Raw genomic sequence first — 20343 nt, forward strand, 5'->3', positions numbered from 1 at the left:
GGCTTGGCCAGGTTTTATCAGAATTACAATATAGAATATATATAAAATGATTGATATAATGAAAACTGGCCAAGTCAAATCTAACCTACTTTAAGATCTCACATTTTTTTAAATAACAGCAATTGTTATAGGTATCCAATAAAGCAAAGAAATAGAGTTTAATACTTGTTTATAATGTTATTTTGTTCCTATAAATACATATTTGGATTTTGCATAGAACTTGGCAGTGGCACTCATTTAGATCTCCATTATTTTTGCGGCGAGCCCCATAGCCAAGCATAATTTTTGTATTGAACTTGGCTCTCCTTTTTTACATTTATGTTTTTGGTGGGATTTAATCCAATTTACCCTGAAATAAAGTAAATGAAATATGTATTGCAAAAGTGCATATTTTGCTTGCGACTACGCCAACGTCTAAACAAAGTATAAATATTATTTCAGTAAGTAATAAGTACATGTTGTGATATTCCAGAATTAGGATGGTCGCAGCCGTGTGACGTGTGGTCGATCGGGTGCATCATGTTCGAGCTGCACCTCGGCATCACGCTGTTCCAGACACACGACAACCGCGAGCACCTCGCCATGATGGAGCGCATCCTGGGACCCATCCCCTACAGGTACCCTCCCCACCTCCACCTCATACACCTACACTACACTCTGTGGTGTGCCACCACCACACCAGTAGGGAATGGTTCCGCTATCTAATTTGTATATCGAGGACCGGATATTCCCGTACTGTTTGTATCATAGAAGGTAGCATCCTATAGAAGAGGTAGACGCGTGCCTCCGTGAGGGACAAAACATACACAATGCGACAATATTAAAAACACGTTTTAACATTCCTGACAACATACCAAAAACAATCTACGTAATTCGGTCGGGTTATTTGTTGCCCACCATAAACTATACTAAATAAGGACACCATAAGGTGGGGAACAAACAAAAAGTGAGACTGACAAGGACAAGCAATAATTCCATAAGTGCATCTCGTTCAGTCATTTGGGGGTCCCCCGTTTCATCTCGATATTATTGTACCTCTATGGTTTGTATTTTGTATTGAAAGCTAAGACTGGGAGCCGCCGCCCCCCCCCCCCCCCCCTGCACACTAACTGCCCGATTCGAACTTTAAGATACGTCAATTAATAGATCTAGAGTCGATATGAATTAGATGTGTCAGCTTCAATAGTGACATTCTTGTTTTAAAAAATGTCACATTTGACACTGACATATCTAATCCATATCGCTTCTAGATCTATTAATTAACGTTTAAGATAAGTTCGAATAGGGCCGTATGCTCTCTTTCTAGCAATTTGGCGGTCTGCTGCGTGTTGTCGCGTGGCTTTATTTTTCTTTGATATGTATTGGAATGAGACGACTCATTAATATTTGGGCAAATACGTCAGCGAGTGTTGCTGGCATTTGACAATAATGAATAAGACGCGCCTAGCAATAGATAGGATTATTCATACCTACTCCATTTTCTGAGGCAAAACACTATCTTATCTATAACTTGCCCGCAATCGGCCTCGTTTTATTAAAACACACTAGACAGGGCATTCCTTAATCCAGGCTAATATTAGCATATAACTTGTTTGATTTGGTAACAATCTGGTATTTACTCACAGACGTTGCGAACATGACAACAGAGTACTTCATGTTTATTTATTATTTTGTGTTACTGAACTGTGTCTAATATATTGATTGTATATTTCCAGAATGGCGCGCAAAACGAGAACGAAATACTTTTACCACGGCAAATTAGACTGGGACGAAAAGTCATCAGCCGGCAGATACGTCAGAGAAAATTGCAAACCATTATTAGTAAGTAACCGTTGTGTCGCCCTTCATGCTCCACTGAAGTGCGCGCTCCACATAGAATGCGGCACGCATTGCGTACGTAAGACTTCCGTTACCCTTGACTGGTGCCCTGATTGCACGATTTCTAACATAAACAAAGTTAATTTAGATAAACATCTGATTAACGATAATCCGCTGTGTATGCATTGAGGTGTTTCTAACTGCCGACTGCTTTCTGATTAGTGCCAAATTAACTAGCTATTTCAATGCTACATCCGTCGGAGCAATTAGAAAAAAACTCTATAAATAAAATATAATATGTAATACAATAAGTTAACCCTGGCCAATTAACGGCCAAATGTACGTTTTCTTTTTTTCGAGAAACCGACATCCCCATTACTTTCAGCAAGTGTTTTAAATGCGAATCGAAGTATGTAGTTAGACAACGACTTTTACTCGAGTTACGCAAAAATTACATAAGTCGATTGCCACATGGAAACCTAAAGCTCCGGTGTGCGAACGGGACATAGCCGTGTACGTGATTAGCGCTGTCTCGCTCACACACCGGAGCGCCGTGTGGATCTGCAAAACGATAACCGCGTAAGATGAACCTAGTAATGTAATGCCATCATTATGTTCCTGCAGAGGTATCAACAAAGCAACAGCGAGGAGCACCGGCAGCTGTTTGATCTCATCACGCGCATGCTGGAGTACGAGCCCAGCCAGCGCATCACGCTGCGCGAGGCGCTCAAGCATCCCTTCTTCAGCAAACTGCCCACACACCAGAAATTAGGTCCGTATACTGACTAGCCTAAACTGACGATCGACTCGAATCGACGACAAACAAAAAAAAACAATTACAAATTAACTTTATCGACAACCTTGTTGTAGTACCCCTTGATGAACACATCACCTACAAAGCTAAGCAGCAGAGCGTCAGAATCGTAAATTGTCTGTTTAGTTCATCCGAATCTGACATCAGCAGTGGTGAATAAATCTGTAATATGACGCGATAAAATAGGCGCTATCACAGAATAAATAATAGTACTAGGTACAGAAGACTCACTTCACTTCGTTTTGTTCTCTAACAAAACGCGTCTGTTACGATCAGGACAGATATGGCCGCTAGGTGGCGACAGCGCCACGCGCGGCTTATGGCTAGCCACCAAAATTGGTGTGGAACGGATGTACTTGTAGCTACCTGTTGCGAAGCGACGAAATCGCGGAGTGAGCCATGCCTGGCGCTATGTATAAAAGTGGTGACCTCGCCTTTTCTTCTGTCTATTTTGTACTATGTTTGTGTTTTGTATTTACTTTGTACAAAAAAGAGTCATTACACTCCGTATGACAGTAATCATGGCGTACATTTACGTTTTCAACCAAAAGGTACTACTACAATGTTGACGCTAGATTCCAATTACCGTAATGACAACGTACAATTATTTTTTTATTTCAAATAATACAAATCTTTAAAGTTGATGTTAGTCATAACATAAGGGACATTATGTTCCACGTCATAGGTGCACTGCCATCGCCCAGTGTTGATTCACATTTGATAATCTAAATCATTAATTCAATGTACATAACAATCACATTGTATTACAAAACAGTGATCTCATAATCAACATCGATCTATATGACACACTTAAGGCAGTCTGCTTCAAAGTATAAAGCTACTTTGACCAGTTATGGTGTTATTATTATGATGAATGGTTTTTTGTTATAGGACACCAGTTTACAAGGCCATCATTCCTTAGGTCAGGCCTGTTTCACTTCTAGATGCTTCTGAAGCTTCTTTATGTTTTCATGTAAACGGGTCATTCCTGAGAAATCTCACTCCCAGGGGATTCCCATACCTATTCGCAAATTTCTAGGAGATGCCGCTTTATTAGCATCTGGTTATTGGTGACCAGTGATCAACAACCATAACTGCTGAGCTCTCCTGGGATTTGCGATTATGTAGAGCCGGGGGAATGAGTTTGCTGAGAAATGACCAACCCATAGTGCGACATGATATTTTAAATGATTGTTTACATTGTGTTGTCAGTGTGCTCTTAATCTACTCGCTTCCGTATTTATATACCTGGTTGTTTTATGTTTTAAGTATCATTTAATACTTACAATACTATTTAAAGCTTTCGTTTCTTAACAAAAGTATTGTGAAAGATGTTCATTTCATTTAAACAGTTTAATTCTCACACTATCATCATATATTTTTTCTTATTTCCGACTTAGGTAGTTTGATATTCTGTCTTTTCAAATTTTAATAACGTGGGTCGAATCGGGTTGTAGATTTTATGTTACTAAAGTCGCACCGTTCTCAAATAATTGTAGCTAGTGCAATAATGGACAAAGAGGGTCTATTTTACCGATTACTTATATGTTTATAGGACATGTGTAGTAATTATTTGGTGCACGTTACAGGCAATGACCGGTCACGCGCCGGAGCCGGAGCCGGGTCGGCGGGGTCCCGGGAGCGCTCGCACTCGCTGTCGCGGTGAGGCCGCAGCCGCGGGGCCGGGAGGCCGGCGGGGACCCGCGAGCCGCGGCGAGGCCGGAGGCCGCGGGCCGACGCGCCTGTGGAGCGCCCGCTCCCATCTTGTACATAGATCGTTATAATGAAGTGATAAGTGATCATTATTTTGTCGAACATTGTAATCTAGGTAATTTGTTGTGAATCGGTACTTCTCATTTGTATTTATAAATAATTATTCAAAATAAAGACTGTCGGTCTGAAATTACACATGCATTTTTACTGACGCGATGTCGAGAGAATTATGGTTATTAGACGGGCACACGGCTACCGAGTGTACTTTGTAGTTTTACGAAACTTAAACCTCAAGTACTTTTTTTCTTTCGCCTATAAAGATCGGTCCAAGCTCTACACAGACTATAGCACCATAACGCCATAACATAACCATCAGAATTTAGAGACACAAAACCTGGTGAAATAGTTTGTGGGAGACATTTCCCTATTAACCCTTTAACCACCAGAGTCTGATATATAAGACATTACATATCCCGCTCATTTCGCCACAGTCTGATAAATAAGACAAAGATCTGATTTGGTTTTTACAGCACATTTATAACTCCCGTAACTATTCTTACCTTACTCTGCGTGGTACAATTACTGTCGGTGGCGACACGAGCACGCTCGATCAAAAATTGCTGGGGGTTAACAGGTTGACAATTGTTTTGGGGTTTAGTATTAACCCTTTATAAGGCCCGTTGACAGGGACGTGCTATCGCAGAATTTGTTGCAGCTATCAGAAGCCTACATTTCAAAAATCTATTTTAAAAGCAAGTTGAATATTCAATTAATGCAAACGATTTTGAGCCCTATTATTAAAACAGTATGGTTGAATTTCTGATTGAGCGTATGTGGTCGATATATCGCCTCTGCCTTATAAAGGGTTAACCTAGCTTGGCAAAAATTTACACAAATTCATTCTTTGAATTTGCCGTCCATGTAGACAACGGCCCATTACATTCAAATCCAACCTATCTATTTCAACTATCAAACCAGGAGCACGATATGGCCAGAGCACACAGGCTGCGTGTGCGTAGACGTGCGCGTGCTCTAAAATGTTTGAGCCGAACCGACCCGTACGTAAAATACATAATACCGTAATTTTATACACCCATGTCGCATACGTCATGCAAGCGGTGTGCCGTCTTTCATAAGGATTGATCATTACAGTACATCTGGTGCTCCATTACGACACCCTGTGCTATAATAATAGTAAAGTATATGCTATAAGCAAATTACGTAAACTTCGTCGAAACTTTAAAGGGCGATATGTATGTATCTACTGTAAAGCGTACGATACACGTGCGAATACGTAATTTGCAACTCTTGATCCCTTCTCAGAGTTCATATTGGGACTGCACTTGCTATAAATATGTAAGTAAGCATCAAATGTACACATAAAACGTTTCGCAATTGTATCGTAAACTAGTATTTTACAACGCCCACATGCATTCAGTGTGCACAGGCTTCACATCTCTTCTAGATTAATCTCTTTAGCAATTAGTCCCCATCGGTAGGATATATGTATATAAAATATTCCATACCGAAAATACACAAATATGATATTGATTTTATAAATGAAAGATCGTGGAACATTTCATTAATTTTTATTATAAATACCTCGTTAAAGCCGTGTAGCATCCACACAATCGTCTGCTTAGTTTTATCTCAGCGTATACACAGTTGAAAGGAACAGAGCTAAAACCTGAGCCATTATAAAATCTACCTCATATAAAAATATTATAAATCACAATTTAGATCCGGGTAACTTCAACATAATCACCAATTACAACTAATAGAAATCTTTGTTCGAAGATGAGACTGACATAACCGTAAACATCGTAATGAAGGAAAACTTTAAGTACATATATTACAAACAACGACTGGAATCCATCAAACTGGAACTACTTGATATACTAAAACAATAAATAAATACCTTGTTTACCGTTTTAATTGAAAACATTTTCAGTTAGATGGAAAGCAGTCTATGTGGTAGGTAATTAAATAATCATAGGTGTACACCTAAATAATTTCAACATAATTTTGTCCCTATATACACATATACAAACAATAGTGTCATATATTAGAAAATAAATAACTAGGTACGAAATGATACACCGCCAAGAATTTTTGGAATGATAAATGTAACGACTACATAATATTCGCTGATTTCAGAAAAGGTATTTGTTATATTGAAGACAGGCTCTGCTGGAGATAGAAGAATCTTTACTATATTTTTTTTGTTAAGTATCTTTTTTTGGACAATAACTACAGATCAGAGATAATTTTAATTAACTCGTATAATTTATAGTATTTTATAGCAAAGCACTAACAATTTTCTCAAAAGTGCCTACTCGGCACGTAAATGCACTTGTTTGAAAATTCATATTAAGTAGATATTTCTTCAAAAAATTTAAACTTAAGTTTATATAAATATATACGTTGCATCACAGATTGCAAACTGCATTAATGTTTATATTGTTGCCTGGGCCGTTAAGAAAGGTGTCCCATAGCACACATACATAGGTACCCTTAAAGTCGCTGTAATTAACAATTTTACCACTGTAATACATATCTGGAAAATGCGGAGTGATAATTTTATTGTACCAATTAATATTTTATATAAGCGACTTCAAGGTATACTGACGATAAATCACTAATTTACCTTCTAATTACGATCTTTATTATACTTGAACTTTCCGCGCAAAAGACAGTTGCTGAGCACATTTGTACTACATCTGTACCACAGTGAATATGATTTAGTATACATATTTACTTACACACAGTGAACCTTGTGTAGTTAAATAGAAGGTTAGTTAGTGATTCGTGATCGCCGGGTTGGTGGTGGGCTGGTATAGGTTAGACGACGTCGACGCGGGGCTCGCTGGGCCACGAGTACACGGGGGGCACGGCGTTGCCGTACCGCACGTCGTACATCTGCGCGCGGATGAACGCCTCCGTGTCCACGGGCTGCGGCTGAACGGTCGCTTTGCCTGCGAATTAAAAATTATATAAATATACATATTATTAAAAAAACATCACCGGGTCCAGAGGGAGGGGAAAGGCCGAAGGCTTCGTGGATGGTTTGCAATATGTTTGAAACCTACATACACACGTAATGACAACGTGGAAGGAATAAACAAAGAAGGCAGAATAGTGGATACCCTCAGATGGGAACAAAAAATCATTAAAAAAGATTGCATATCAATAATAAGGATGAAGTGCACGTAATTGCAATTAGGAGCGCAAAAATAAATATTAGTATTTAATGGAACTGATAATAATATATAAATATTAGAAGTTACCTAACATAAGATACTTTCAGGTAAAATAGGTACTATTAGAACGTTAAATAGGACATCTCACATAAATTCATGATACATAAATATTTACAATTTCGTAGCTACATAGTGAATCAGATGGGTTAATAAACGAGTAAAGTCTATTTTCATCTTTTTCCAAGATTTGGCAAGTATTTCGGAATTTGTCTATTTAGATGAGGAATGCCAATAATATTAATTTTGAAGTCTGGATATAGAAAAACTGCAGACAAATTCATTACAAATCACAGGTATGTTTTCTTTGGCCGTTTATAATTGACATTTTGGCACGGTTTTGCGCCACGACAGATGTGTCCTCAAAACATAATTCGTCATGGCGCCCCGAAAATAGACGTGACGTTGACCCTCCGCCGACGCGAGGTGGAATTAGAACAGGCGGCTATACTACTAACTATTAAGTATTGTACAAAATAAGCCTAGAAAGTTCTTAAAACGCTAAAACTAGGAGGCAAAATATCTATTAGATAAATTCATGTAGGTATTCCCATTTGTCGCCGCCTAATGTGGGGCGAGGACAAATGGGAATACCCAGAAAAAGTTAAAGGTCGAGCTTAGGTAATCTAGTCCTTAGTTTAGCTAATCTAAGTTAAGGTTTCGTCTTAACAGACTATCGCACTGCACCGCGACCTTGGTGCGCCGCACCGATAAGTGAGAGCGATAAAGAGGTAGAATAGTCTGTTACGGCCTTAACTCTGCAGTGATTTTAATAGCACAGTCGTGCAAGTGTTATTTTAAAGTTTAAGTTATAAGCTAGGTTTTTTTATAGTTTTTGATGCTCTTTTGCACCACTTCTACTCCTGCAGATTTTTACAAAACGTAAATGTATAAATTATATGCAGTTCGACTCACCAGTCTTGTAGGCGCGCTCAACGATCTTCTTGGCGATCTTGACCGAGCAGTCCTGAATGGTCTCAAGCGGCGGGTACAGTCCGCCGTGCGCCAAATCGTCGTCCGACACGATCTCCGCCAAGGACTGCAACATATTTGCTACATTACGACCATGTACAAGTACATACACTCAGAGTAGGTAGACCTTCCGGGGACGTCAGTACTTGCCTAGCCAATTGTGTGACCAAGAAGGTTATCAGACACCTTCAACACCAATAATGCATTGGATTTGTTATCCTATTTATGTTCGGGAAAGAATAATTAACTGCAAGACATAACAATCACCTACATATATTTGATCCCCCGGTACTAACTAAGATTATTTTCTCCAGTTCATTAATACAAAAAGGTATAAATAAATCCTGTTTAGTACCATATAAAGAATTGAGATTATTTTCCCGTTACCAAATTTGAGTAACAAATGGGAGGACGAACTAAAAGAATATACAATACAGGGTGCCCAGTAATTATTGGACAACCTTCTAACCATTGACAGCCCGCACCTTAGGCTGGTCCAGAAAATGCACTTATAGGTCTATTGTAGTAAAAGTTTCGTGGTTTTCGAGACAATCGCACTTCACACGAGACGACCCCCAGTATCGCGCAAAATGGAGGAAAGCGGACCCTGGCAAAGGCCGGGAAAACGCTAGGTAGAAGAAGAAGAAGTGATATACCTCGGCTGCCAGCAGCATGAAGTCCTCGCTGATGTCGATGAGACCGGCGCAGATGATGCCGAGCGCCAGGCCGGGGAAGATGTAGGAGTTGTTGCCCTGCCCCGGCCGCAGCACGCGCCCGTCCTTGGCGCGGTACTCGGGGAACGGCGAACCGGACGCGAAGATCGCGCGGTCCTGGTTACAATAAATTGATACTTTTTATAAATGTTAACAAACAATACCTAACGATCCTACTTGAAGTTTAAATGAAACAGATCATCTCCCTTTTAAGTTATCAACCATTTGCGCCTAGGTGCAAATAACAGATTCATTTGTGTAAGTACCTCGCAAAACGGAGATATACTCGAAACGACGACCTCACTCGGAATTGTTCATAATAATTAGGTAACACTGTACCTACTTTGTGTTTTATTAAATAAATTTAAAAAATATATATACATGTACTCGACCTTATTGCCTATACAGATAGTGTGTACATATTTTTGGCACTTTGTCGTAAGTTTTCCAGCGGGAAGGCAAGGTAGATGTAAGCGGCTTCGACAGTGCACTCGGCTTTGCTAGTGAGGTTAGACAGCGAGAAGATGATCGGTTTGTCAGCTTCTTGCTCTAATGGATGGCTGGCACTTCAGTTCCAACGTGATAAACTTACGCCGGTGTTGGAGTAAGCGGCTTCGGCAGTGCACTCGGCCTTGCTGGTGGGGTTGGACAGCGCGAAGATGACCGGTTTGTCGTTGAGCTCGCCCATGCGCTGGAGGATGGCCGGCGTGAACGCTCCGCCAATCGCAGCCGCACCTAAGCACCATACATTCGAATTAGGAATAGGTACTTAACAATTTAAAATACCTACGTTACTAATCAAATTTTCAAAATGACCTTCATTTATGATGAAAATGTAAAGTCTACTCCCTGGACTGTGCACATCATAGGTGCACATCCACATTATCTATGTCAAAGGCAACTTTAGTCCTCTGTGTGTTTTCAACGAGTATCTTTAGTAATGATGGAGCCAGGCCGCGTAGCCAAGATGCTAATCGCTTACGCTTCGTAGCGATCGAAACGCAACTGTCACTGTCACGCTAATATGGAAGAGTGATAGAGAGACATAATGCTTTTCGTTGTCGAAGCGATAGCGATTGTAATCTTGGCTAGGCCGGCAGAACCGCTTCGCATAAATTTCTCAAGACCGATCCTGCGTAATATTATTTTGTGATGGTGAAATGTGGTGAGTTCAACCTCGAGTCGGTTATTGACTAGGAACTTCTTGGGGTTGACCATCCAGATCAAAGTTAAGTAAGCCCTAATGAAAATTACGTAATAAATCTTACCAATAAGCACTGTAGGCTTGGCAGTTTCAACGACTTCAGCAAGCGTCTTGATGGTGGGACGATTTTGTGCGAACTTTTCCTTGTGATGGTTCAGGCCGCCTTCGGGCCGGTCCTTGACGATGAGGCCCTTGGAGTCCACCATCCAGATGCGCGCGCGCGCGTCTGCGTCGCTTGTGCCTTCGGCCTTCATTGCCATCACGCATAACTCCGCGATTCCGAGAGCAGCCTGGGAAAACGATTACGTTAATAAGACACGAACTACTTATAAGGGGAAATTTGATAAGTGAAAGATAACGCGTTAGCGTTAAACTTATTATATTTGTAGCTCGTATAGAGTTTTTTGAAACGTGACAGTTTTTAGGTCTTGGAATACGTTAATAAGACACGAACTACTTATAAGGGGAAATTGGATAAGTGAAAGATAACGCGTTAGCGTTAAACTTATTATATTTGTAGCTCGTATAGAGTTTTTTGAAACGTGACAGATTTTAGGTCTTGGAATATACCTATATCTATTGGAGCGAATTAACTAGTTCTTATGTCAGTGTTAGTCACGAAAGAAAAGATAAAAATTAAAATTAGAAAAACTAATCTGGTAGTGACAGTAGACAGCAGCCGGGCCACCGTCTCTGGGGCGGTGACTTTGTATGTCGTCGTTGAAAGATATAATTAGTGAAGCTCACCTCGCCAGCGCCCTGGAACACGATGGTGTTCGAAGACAGCTTGGTGCCGGTGAGCCTTAAGCTGGCCAGAAGCCCGGCCACCGCCACCGCCGCGGTGCCTTGAATATCATCGTTGAAAGTGCAGTACCTGAGGACAAACGTCAATCATTTCATTTTATTGCAGACCTATCACCATACGTCGGACTATAGGGGGCAGTTTGAGGGCAAGGTAAGGTTTACAAAAAAATCTTAACTTACGAGTATTACGTTGTAGTAGAGTTTAGTACCTAGTATTTGTAACATAGTTAGTGTAACATAGCTAGTTAAATTAGTTACCCGTTGTCATTTATCTTCTTTGTTCTTCTTTAATGTGTAAATACTCTTTGAAGTGATGACTGATAGCCCACTGAAGTGGCCACTTAAAAAACAAATAACGCAGTTAGTTGCTATGATATTTGGAATTTCACATTATAAATACTAGCTACCAAATACTTAGTACAAATTTAATATTCGAAAGTGAATTGATTAATTTGCGAACCTTACATTCTGACATGCCACGAAAATGCCCGCTGGAGTCCGTCGTATGCCTATCACATATGAATGTCACCTTAACATGTTACCATTTTATTGATTGAAAAACCTTGACCATACATCCAACGAGGTAACACTAGCTTGCAATTGGATTGGAGTAGATACTTGACACAAATCAATACCTATTAGGCATCTAGATGCCTAGATAAAGCACTAATACATCTGTTCTTGATTTATCTTATCTACGACACTTTAAACACGAAGTAGTGTGCATGCATAATAACTGCTGTAGAGTATAGAGAAAGTATTTTTTTTTTCAGTTTGTCTATATACCTACATCATTTATCCTATAAAAGGGTAGGTATATGTACGTAAGTTTGCTTTGGGTTAACATTAATCATGTTTGCTGTTAAAAGTTTAAATTAATTTTAGCACCTACCTAATCAGAACTAAATTCAAGTAAATTCACTTGCTAACGTGAATCTCAAGTAACCAATCATTTACTTTGGCGAAATCATCGAACTAGATCGGTGAAATTGCCCAAAGCGGCAAACTAAATTCGAACCCGAACTGCAATCTTATAATCATTGCTAATTAAGTAGATGCTAAGGTTTAAACAGAACAGGCCGCGTAGCCAAGATGCCAATCGCTTACGCTCCGTAGCGATCGAAACTGCCCCTGTCACTGTCGCGCTAATATGGAAGAGTGATAGAGAGACATAATGATTTTCGATGTCGAAGCGATAGCGATTGTAAGCTTGGCTAGGCCGGCTGATCTCCCTTTTGAGTTATCGATCGGGAATTGACGGGTAGTGTAGTGTAACTAACATATTATTGTGTAAGGGTGGTATTCCACTTGTCCACAAAGCGGCAAACTACTTCGAACCCGAACTGAAAACTTGGCCACTCACTTGCCACGGTACTTCTCGAGCAGCCTGAAAGCGTTAGCATTAGCGAAGTCCTCGAACTGGATGAGGCAGTTCTGTCCGAAGCGGCGCACCACCGCGTTCATGAACTCGTCGATGAACTCGTCGTAGGCGGCACCGCGGACGCGCTTGTGCCGCAGACCGATGTACAGCGGGTCGTCCAGGAGCGACTGGGTGTTGGTGCCCACGTCTGGAAACATTATTGCATTTTGTTAAACTCTGGCCTGTTGGACTCGGACTATAACTAAGCACTTCACGTGTATGGGGGTGCAGGTTTACAAAAGGCGTACTATATACTGCGCGTCTTACTTAGGTACCTTGCGATTAAACTCCCTGAGGGGCGCTAGGTATATAATGAAGCGATCTGTGCCCGGCAGGGCTGAATGAAACCAAAAACATGTTTATTTTGACACGGATGATCGGAGTATAATTAGTAATGCCTGCTGATTAATCACGGCCTTTAAATCTCGAGCCGTAACTTACCCGTGACCAATGATTTCGTGTTCAAATGCAAATAATTAAATATTTGCCTAGAACGATTTACATTATATGTTTACCTACAGAAGGCCTTTATCAGCAAGCACCTAACTAATTTAGGCCATATTTATGATTTTCACATGATTGTAAATATTTGCTATTGACAAATAATATTTAGCGGTCTATAATTGCACCTACAAATAATTGCTTTTATTAACTATTCGGTACCTACCGTGTTTAATAAGTATTGAAGCAAAATATGAGGAAGTGTAGCACTGGAGTATAGAGTAATTTAATTGGCGCGAAAACAAATGTCGCCCACGCACTTCGCTGGCCCAATATTACAGGGTTCTATGTTACATTTTCGAGATAGTTGAAATTCGACTTAATGTCACAATGACAATGTTAAAATTTCAGTTCGATAAAAGTGAAACATAGAACCCTGTAATATTGAGCCAGCTGCTTGTTACAAATGAAAAAACAGATGTAAATAACAATAATGTTCGTGCATGTTCAGTAAACTAGTGTGAAGTAATTAATAATGTAAGTCTAAAAAGTAACAGTGTGAGTTTAATATTGTCTCTATGGGCCCATTTCTCGAACGATATTAGTCTAATATTTTTAGTGTGTTGCCATGGCAACCCATTCGATTTGACAGTTCGTAGACTAATGATATTAGTCGTTCGAGAAATGGGCCCTATGCCTATGACGTACACTAATAATAGTAATAATACCCCCGCGGGGGCAGCTTGTGGCGAGCTGACGGTGAGTGGCGACACCGCGGACCCCTATTCCAGAGGGCCCTGTCATCTGGCCCTCACCTCTGTGCTTGCCTTGATTGGCCGGCCAGAGTGGAGTCGCAAGAGCGGGACCTATGCTCCAGGTTGGTTGGAAGTGTAAAATGACGCCGGCGGCCTGCTGAACGGATTACCGGGATCTGGCTACCGCAGACTCACCTCTCGACAACCTCACAGCCGCTCCAAAGTGTTGCCCTGTTGTCGCACTGTGCGTGCGGCCATTGCGGGGCCCACTCAATGAGTTGGCGAGTCACCACCTGTCTTATACAATTTTGAGACTGATTGTCACGGCAGGTGTCCGCTAGTCTCTCCCATAGCCCATTATCCAGTCCATCCAACTTTCAAATCTATAGCCCATGACCTTAGTTCCCATCGCAGCACAAAAGTGCTGCACTGTAATAGTCTTTGCACCTGGCGGGGACCATCTCCGGATGCATCACATTGTGCGTTCGGGGATGGTATCCGCCATGTGTATCCCTTGCTTTTAGATTAAAGTGTCTTAAAGGGCCTCTGCGCTGTTGGCTTCGGCTCCACGTAAGCCTCCCAAAGGTCCGGGACCCCATGGTCCCGAGATATGGAAAAGACATACAAGTAATAATACTAGGCCTGAGCAAGTGGGTCCATTTCACGAACGGTATTAGACTAATATTATTAGTGCACGAACTGTCAAATCGTATGGGTTACCATGGCAACACACTAAGGGCCACTTGCATCACTACACTAACCCGTGGTTAAGCGGTTAAACCATTAACCTAGTGTCAAATTGTACTGGTAACCATGGTAGCTCCAGGTTTAACCGGTTAACCCCGGGTTATTGGAATGGTACAAGTGGGCCTAATACTATTAGACTAATACCGTTCAAGAAATGGGCACCTGAGTGGGTACAGCGCGAGCTTGCATGGGGATGCCCATACGGCACGCCCGGGGCCCTGGCCCGGTGCTGCAGCGTACGGTACTGACCTAGCGTGATGGGCAGGCACTGGTGCGGCTTGATGCCGGCCAGCGCGGTGTAGAGCGACAGCTTGCCGACGGGGATGCCCATGCCGCAGGCGCCCAGGTCGCCCAGGCCCAGGATGCGCTCGCCGTCCGTCACCACGATCGCGCGGACGTCCGTCTCAGGCCTAAAACACAATATACCAATCTTTAGAAAACGCCCTCTACTTACATTTATCGTGAAGAACATTGTCACAGTTAATTACGAAAAATAGAGTAGAAATGGAATCATGCAGAATTTATGTGAATGCCATCTAGCTGCCCTATTTAGAATAAATAGCTTTTGTAATGAGATTTATTTTTAAATACGTAATTTTCTTTCAATTTGAATTAGATACTTAATGGACGTGAAAAAAATCTAACAATAGGCAATTTAAGTTTTTCTGCCAATAAATTACAGTACATAACAGATACAGTTTTCTTCTGGGCTAACTGGAACTACTGGAAGATTTTTCCTCTATTATAGTTTGAAACTTTTATATTGGACACCCAGTACGATGTATGTAAATATGAGAGGTACATACAATGAAGATTCCACTCGGGTAAAATGAATGAGCCTGTATTTATGGCGGGCCAGGCCCACGGTGGACGTGTACAGAACGGGCATCAAAACAACAAGTAACGCTCACCAGTTCTTAAGGATGTCGTAGACATGTCCCTTGTCGTGGATGGTGATGAACAGGCCGCGCGGACGCCGGTAGATGAGCCCGTACTTCTGGCAGGCCAGCCCCACGGTGGGGGTGTACACAATAGGCATCATCTCCGCCACGTTCTCGCCGATGAAGCGGTAGAACAGATGCTCGTTGCGGTCCTGCAGATAACCCATAATCAGTAAGTTTACTATCTACTCATCACTACAGAATAATAATACGATAAAGATCCTACACATTAGTACCTACTTAAGTAATTTGTCTGAGAGTTTTCCCTGTAGGTAATTGTATATTAATACGTACCATATTTTTCCTTATACTGTCTGTCGCTATGCTCAACTTTAAGTCACACTTGATATTTCGATTTCCTGACTAGTAACGATACCTACATTAATAAAGATTAAAGGCGCGTATAGGTATGTATTTATAGTGTGAATGACCATGTTAGCTTCAAATCTTATAAAGACATATTCTGTTTAAGGTTCGAATGGATTGAATGTTAGTTAAAGAGCGTTCAGATTTTATTTAATAATTAATAATTTCAGATTGGCGCCAGCGCCATTTATTACCCTCGACTTTTAAGAACACAAAATAAACACTATTTTTCGTAGCCAGGTTATTCCGGACTTTCCGGAGGTTGAAATACTATACTCACCAAGAGTCCCATGAGGTAGATGTACTTGTTCAAGGGCTCTTCATAGCGGTCGATGGAGAGCTTGCAGAGCTGCACCTGTTCCTCCTGACTCTTGACACGAGCTGGCAACAGCCCGTGGATGCCCAGCATCTGGCGCTCCTCGATCGTGAACGCCAAGCCCTGTCGAACAAAAATTTTATATATTTACAATGTGAAACATATGTAGGTACTTAATGTAAAATGGAAGACGATCACGACTGGAGAACTTTCAATTCCTATCTATGTCGTATCTTTACTACTCAAATGCGTAATAGAGACAACATCGCATGGGCATATTAAATGTTACGAGTAAGTTATTGATGTAGGGGAGAGCGGAGTTAAACGTGCCGGAGGTAAGCTAGTTGATCCGATGGGAATAGGAACGCAAGTAAACCATGGAGCGATTCGTATGATGTTTGTCGGGAAAAGTCAGACCACTATGCGGTTGCAGGACCCGTTTTCATTGCTTCCATTATAGTAGAATAGTAGTTATGGAAAATAAATCAAAAACGAGGGCACAACGAACCCCACGGATAATCACATTTTTGTTTTGGATTTTTTTTACTATCTGTTGATAGTACACAACAAATTATCATATATTTTGACGAACTGCAAAAGACTCTATTAGCGTGTGTGAACTGAGATTTAAATATTTGACGGATAACTTATAAATTTTAGCAACGGAACAACCCGCCCCATAGCGGGGTTAGTTGTTCCGTTCCGACCTATCTCATAAAAAAAAATCTGGTAAAAAAACTGTTTAACGATGCACAAAATAATATCTCTACTCAGAAACGCAAATAATCATTATTTAATATAGCGCAACCCACATACCTTATTCACACTGTTTTCATAGATCAAATTTGTATTTTATGAAAATCGGCACGTTTAACCCCGCTCTCCCCTACCTAACTCAACAGGGTTATTCAAATTCAAAAGAAGACAATTTTATTTTCAATACGAATGAAATTTGTGGTCGTAAAAGGGAAGTTAACTAGATAGGTTATTGAATTTTCTACAATGGACACTGGGCCCGATTCGGATTTTGAAATAGACATCTATTAGATATCTTTTAGACATTACCAAGATACGATAACGATATATTTAAGATCTAACCTGTCAAATTTGACATTTACGCGATTCTGGAGATACTCTTGAACGATTTCCACAGGATATGACTTAGAGATCCAATTCACATCTAATAGATATCTTACTCTATCTAACGTAAAAGTGATATTGGTTGCCCGAATTGCGCTGCAAAAGAGAACTAGTTGATATCTAAACTACAACGTACCTAGAATGGATCTAGTACGTGTCGTCTCTTGTGGATATCTTGAAATTCGAATACGGCAGACTTTCGCGTCCGGGTTTCTGGATGCTAGAATACTCTAGCTATATATTTACCCCCAATAAGTACCTATTTTAGTATCGACATTTATCTAACTTTTAGCATGTTTAGTCGTTTAAGTGTCAACTGAATAAATAAATAATAATTGTTTTACGGTTCCACTCTCGTATTTTAGTCACAAATACCATACGCGACCGTCACGACATCGACAATTTTATTTAAAATTAAAGAATTGTTCAGTAACTTCTTTGAGACTAATGGACCGTAGTTCTGTAGAAAGCGACCAACTTTTTATTTTTGTCAAAGTGACTTACACCCTAACTCAGTGGCTTTGGTCGCTTTCTGTATTGATAAAAAAATTGAGTTGGTCGTTTTAAGCCTCGTACATAAATTATTTATGTACGAGGCTTAAATCGACATTGATGGATTCTGAAATTATACTTTCAGTTATGTACATATCTATCAACCGCCTTTGTTGAAGTTGAATACCTTGTTCTACGAAAAACAATGCCACTGAAGTGGAAGTTCGGAAACAAAAGACAATGCGGTCGATTGTTAACAAACAACCATAAACAACATACTTAGATATCGAATGTAGATAAAAGTCCCGGTGGAACATTTCCCTCAGATAATTTAATTGCAATGCCATTTTTCGACGTCATCTTACATTGCACTACCAGTTACTATAGTGAGTCATGCATTTCCTTGTCACAATCTGTCAATTACTCACAAGGCTACACATTTAGAGGTCTAATCGTTCATGTCATTGTTTAAAACCGAGCAATTTGTAATTTAGACAAATGTATCGCAAACATTCCATTGAATATCAACATCTAGATAATGTACTAAGTATAGTTCCAACGATGACTTCCTAAATTACCTCTATAGAAAGCGTAAAGCGTAACACATATGATATGATTGTGTACACAAAGAGCTAGGAAGTCACAGAAGGCGAGAATATTAGAATCGTACGTGTAGTAACCGGCCACTTCCTTATTAGGTACAACTGCAGAATTGCAGATCTAAGTACATTCCGTCTATTGCAACCATCAGTTTGAGTCAGTTTTGCATGGGCAAGAAGTTCCTTGTAGCCGAACTAAAAATGCATTAAGTATGTATATAGTTACTTTAAATCTGCTTAATCTCATAATAAATGAACATACCTACATTTGACAAACTCATTGCCTTAGAAATATTGGTTATGTTACTGAGATACCAATAAGCTACGTTAAATAAAATCGTACTTATGACTTATGATTTATAGCATAAATTCTGCATTTTGCTCAATTAAATTACCTACGATAATAGTCGAGGCATTATAGTGTTAACTACTTACCTACGACGTATTGTGTGCTAACACTGCAATAATGTGCAACGAAGAAACCTTTGAACGGTAACTGGCCTGCGTACCTCATCAATATGTACTTCTATTATCATCCATATTGCTTTTGTAATGAATTCATGAACGAGCCCATGTTATCACTAAATTTCTAATATTTATATTAGGTACAGTCAGCCAAGAAAGTGGTCTACCACTTTTCGACTCTATCAATCAGGTGATAGAGTCACTTTCTTAGCTGACCGTACCATTATTGTGACAAAAATAACAAAACTCCCGTCTACCTCCTTGTTAACTTTTCAAAGCTAATCGTAAATCTTTTGTTTTGTATATATTTTTCCCAAGTTACGCATAGATTACCTTTATGTTAGATAATTAACTTTCCGTTTCTACAAATAACTGATGATCGATTATCTCTATAGCGAAAAAGTCGTGACCTGGCCGTTAAACACTAACTTATTAGCTCTCATGTGTCACGTACGAAGGTTATCTCTTCGAAACGTCTAGGTCTTTTATATAAGTCTCCAATCACGCGACGAAATCATAAAGTTGAGACAAAGTTGACGATGACAAGTGGGTGAATAAAAATTATTCTGACACTGTACGGCGTGTATGAGTGACCCCGGAAACGAGTTCGCACCGTTTGATAACAGTCAGCTGTGCGGTGAAGGTGACCGCTGCCGACCTTCAACACTTGCTTCAAGCCGCATACTTAACTATGCCGCCTGCGTAGTACTTAAACCACGGATATAGAGTACGATTTTGTTATTACGGAGTTTAGAAGTTAAAATGGTTTGGATAAAGTGAGAATAAAATCACGTCAATTCCCACTATCGCCTGTTCGCGTGTCACGGTGGGACTTTGACCGGTCATCATAAAAGTGTAGGTCTGTTGTACGCGACTATGGAATTGATAGGATGATAATATTGATAATGCTTAGAAACATGTACAAATCCAGCTGCAGATACTTAAGAGCTCTGTTACATCTCATTTCAATACGAAGTTAACCCAAAAAGCATAAATCCGGCAATTCTGAGCATCGTATCAACAAATGAATATACGCGTACCGAAATGTCAGGGCTGTAGAATTAGAAATTAAAATAACTAGAAGTTTGCTGAAGGATAAAATACAGAGTTTTATACTTACCTAAAGCAGATAAATATTTTATTTAGGTACCTCAAAGCAAATATCGCTATGATTAACTAATGGCGCAATTTCTTTTCGTTCAAAGGGTACGGGGCTTACCTCGTTCCTGGTAATTTATTTCCTTTCTTAAACAGACCGAATTACCAATGTTACTTTTTTCTTTCAAGTTTCACTATCGTTACACCGAATATACATCTTAAGCATGCCAATTCTAGAGCCAGAATACACACAACGCTACAATAACGA

The 20343-nt window shown here is 40.2% G+C and overlaps 2 protein-coding genes across 10 annotated transcripts in view; one reads left to right on the forward strand and one right to left on the reverse strand.

Moving 5' to 3' along the window:
* The window catches only part of LOC134674423 (serine/threonine-protein kinase Doa), a 63438-nt gene extending 58900 nt beyond the window's left edge, over positions 1-4538 (forward strand). For 7 of the 8 annotated variants that reach the window (XM_063532536.1, XM_063532544.1, XM_063532515.1 and 4 more), the window contains 4 exons: positions 473-617; positions 1716-1821; positions 2443-2590; positions 4222-4538. In XM_063532536.1, coding sequence (XP_063388606.1) covers positions 473-617; positions 1716-1821; positions 2443-2590; positions 4222-4298 — 476 coding nt within the window. In that variant the 3' untranslated portion in view covers positions 4299-4538. Of the gene's footprint in view, positions 1-472; positions 618-1715; positions 1822-2442; positions 2591-3523; positions 3555-4221 lie in introns of all 8 variants that reach the window. The other variant, XM_063532506.1, reaches the window with a different exon arrangement.
* Positions 4539-5918: 1380 nt separating this feature from the next.
* LOC134674404 (NADP-dependent malic enzyme) overlaps positions 5919-20343 on the reverse strand; it is a 44541-nt gene continuing 30116 nt past the window's right edge. For both annotated transcript variants that reach the window (XM_063532480.1, XM_063532476.1), the window contains exons 3-12: positions 16246-16404; positions 15570-15751; positions 14908-15068; positions 12659-12863; positions 11239-11365; positions 10556-10781; positions 9880-10022; positions 9231-9404; positions 8518-8641; positions 5919-7320 (exon numbers count right to left, since the gene is read on the reverse strand). In XM_063532480.1, coding sequence (XP_063388550.1) covers positions 7187-7320; positions 8518-8641; positions 9231-9404; positions 9880-10022; positions 10556-10781; positions 11239-11365; positions 12659-12863; positions 14908-15068; positions 15570-15751; positions 16246-16404 — 1635 coding nt within the window. In that variant the 3' untranslated portion in view covers positions 5919-7186. The remainder of the gene's footprint in view (positions 7321-8517; positions 8642-9230; positions 9405-9879; positions 10023-10555; positions 10782-11238; positions 11366-12658; positions 12864-14907; positions 15069-15569; positions 15752-16245; positions 16405-20343) is intronic.

Source organism: Cydia fagiglandana, chromosome 2 (genome assembly GCF_963556715.1).
Source record: "Cydia fagiglandana chromosome 2, ilCydFagi1.1, whole genome shotgun sequence".
Classification (NCBI taxonomy): domain Eukaryota; kingdom Metazoa; phylum Arthropoda; class Insecta; order Lepidoptera; family Tortricidae; genus Cydia; species Cydia fagiglandana.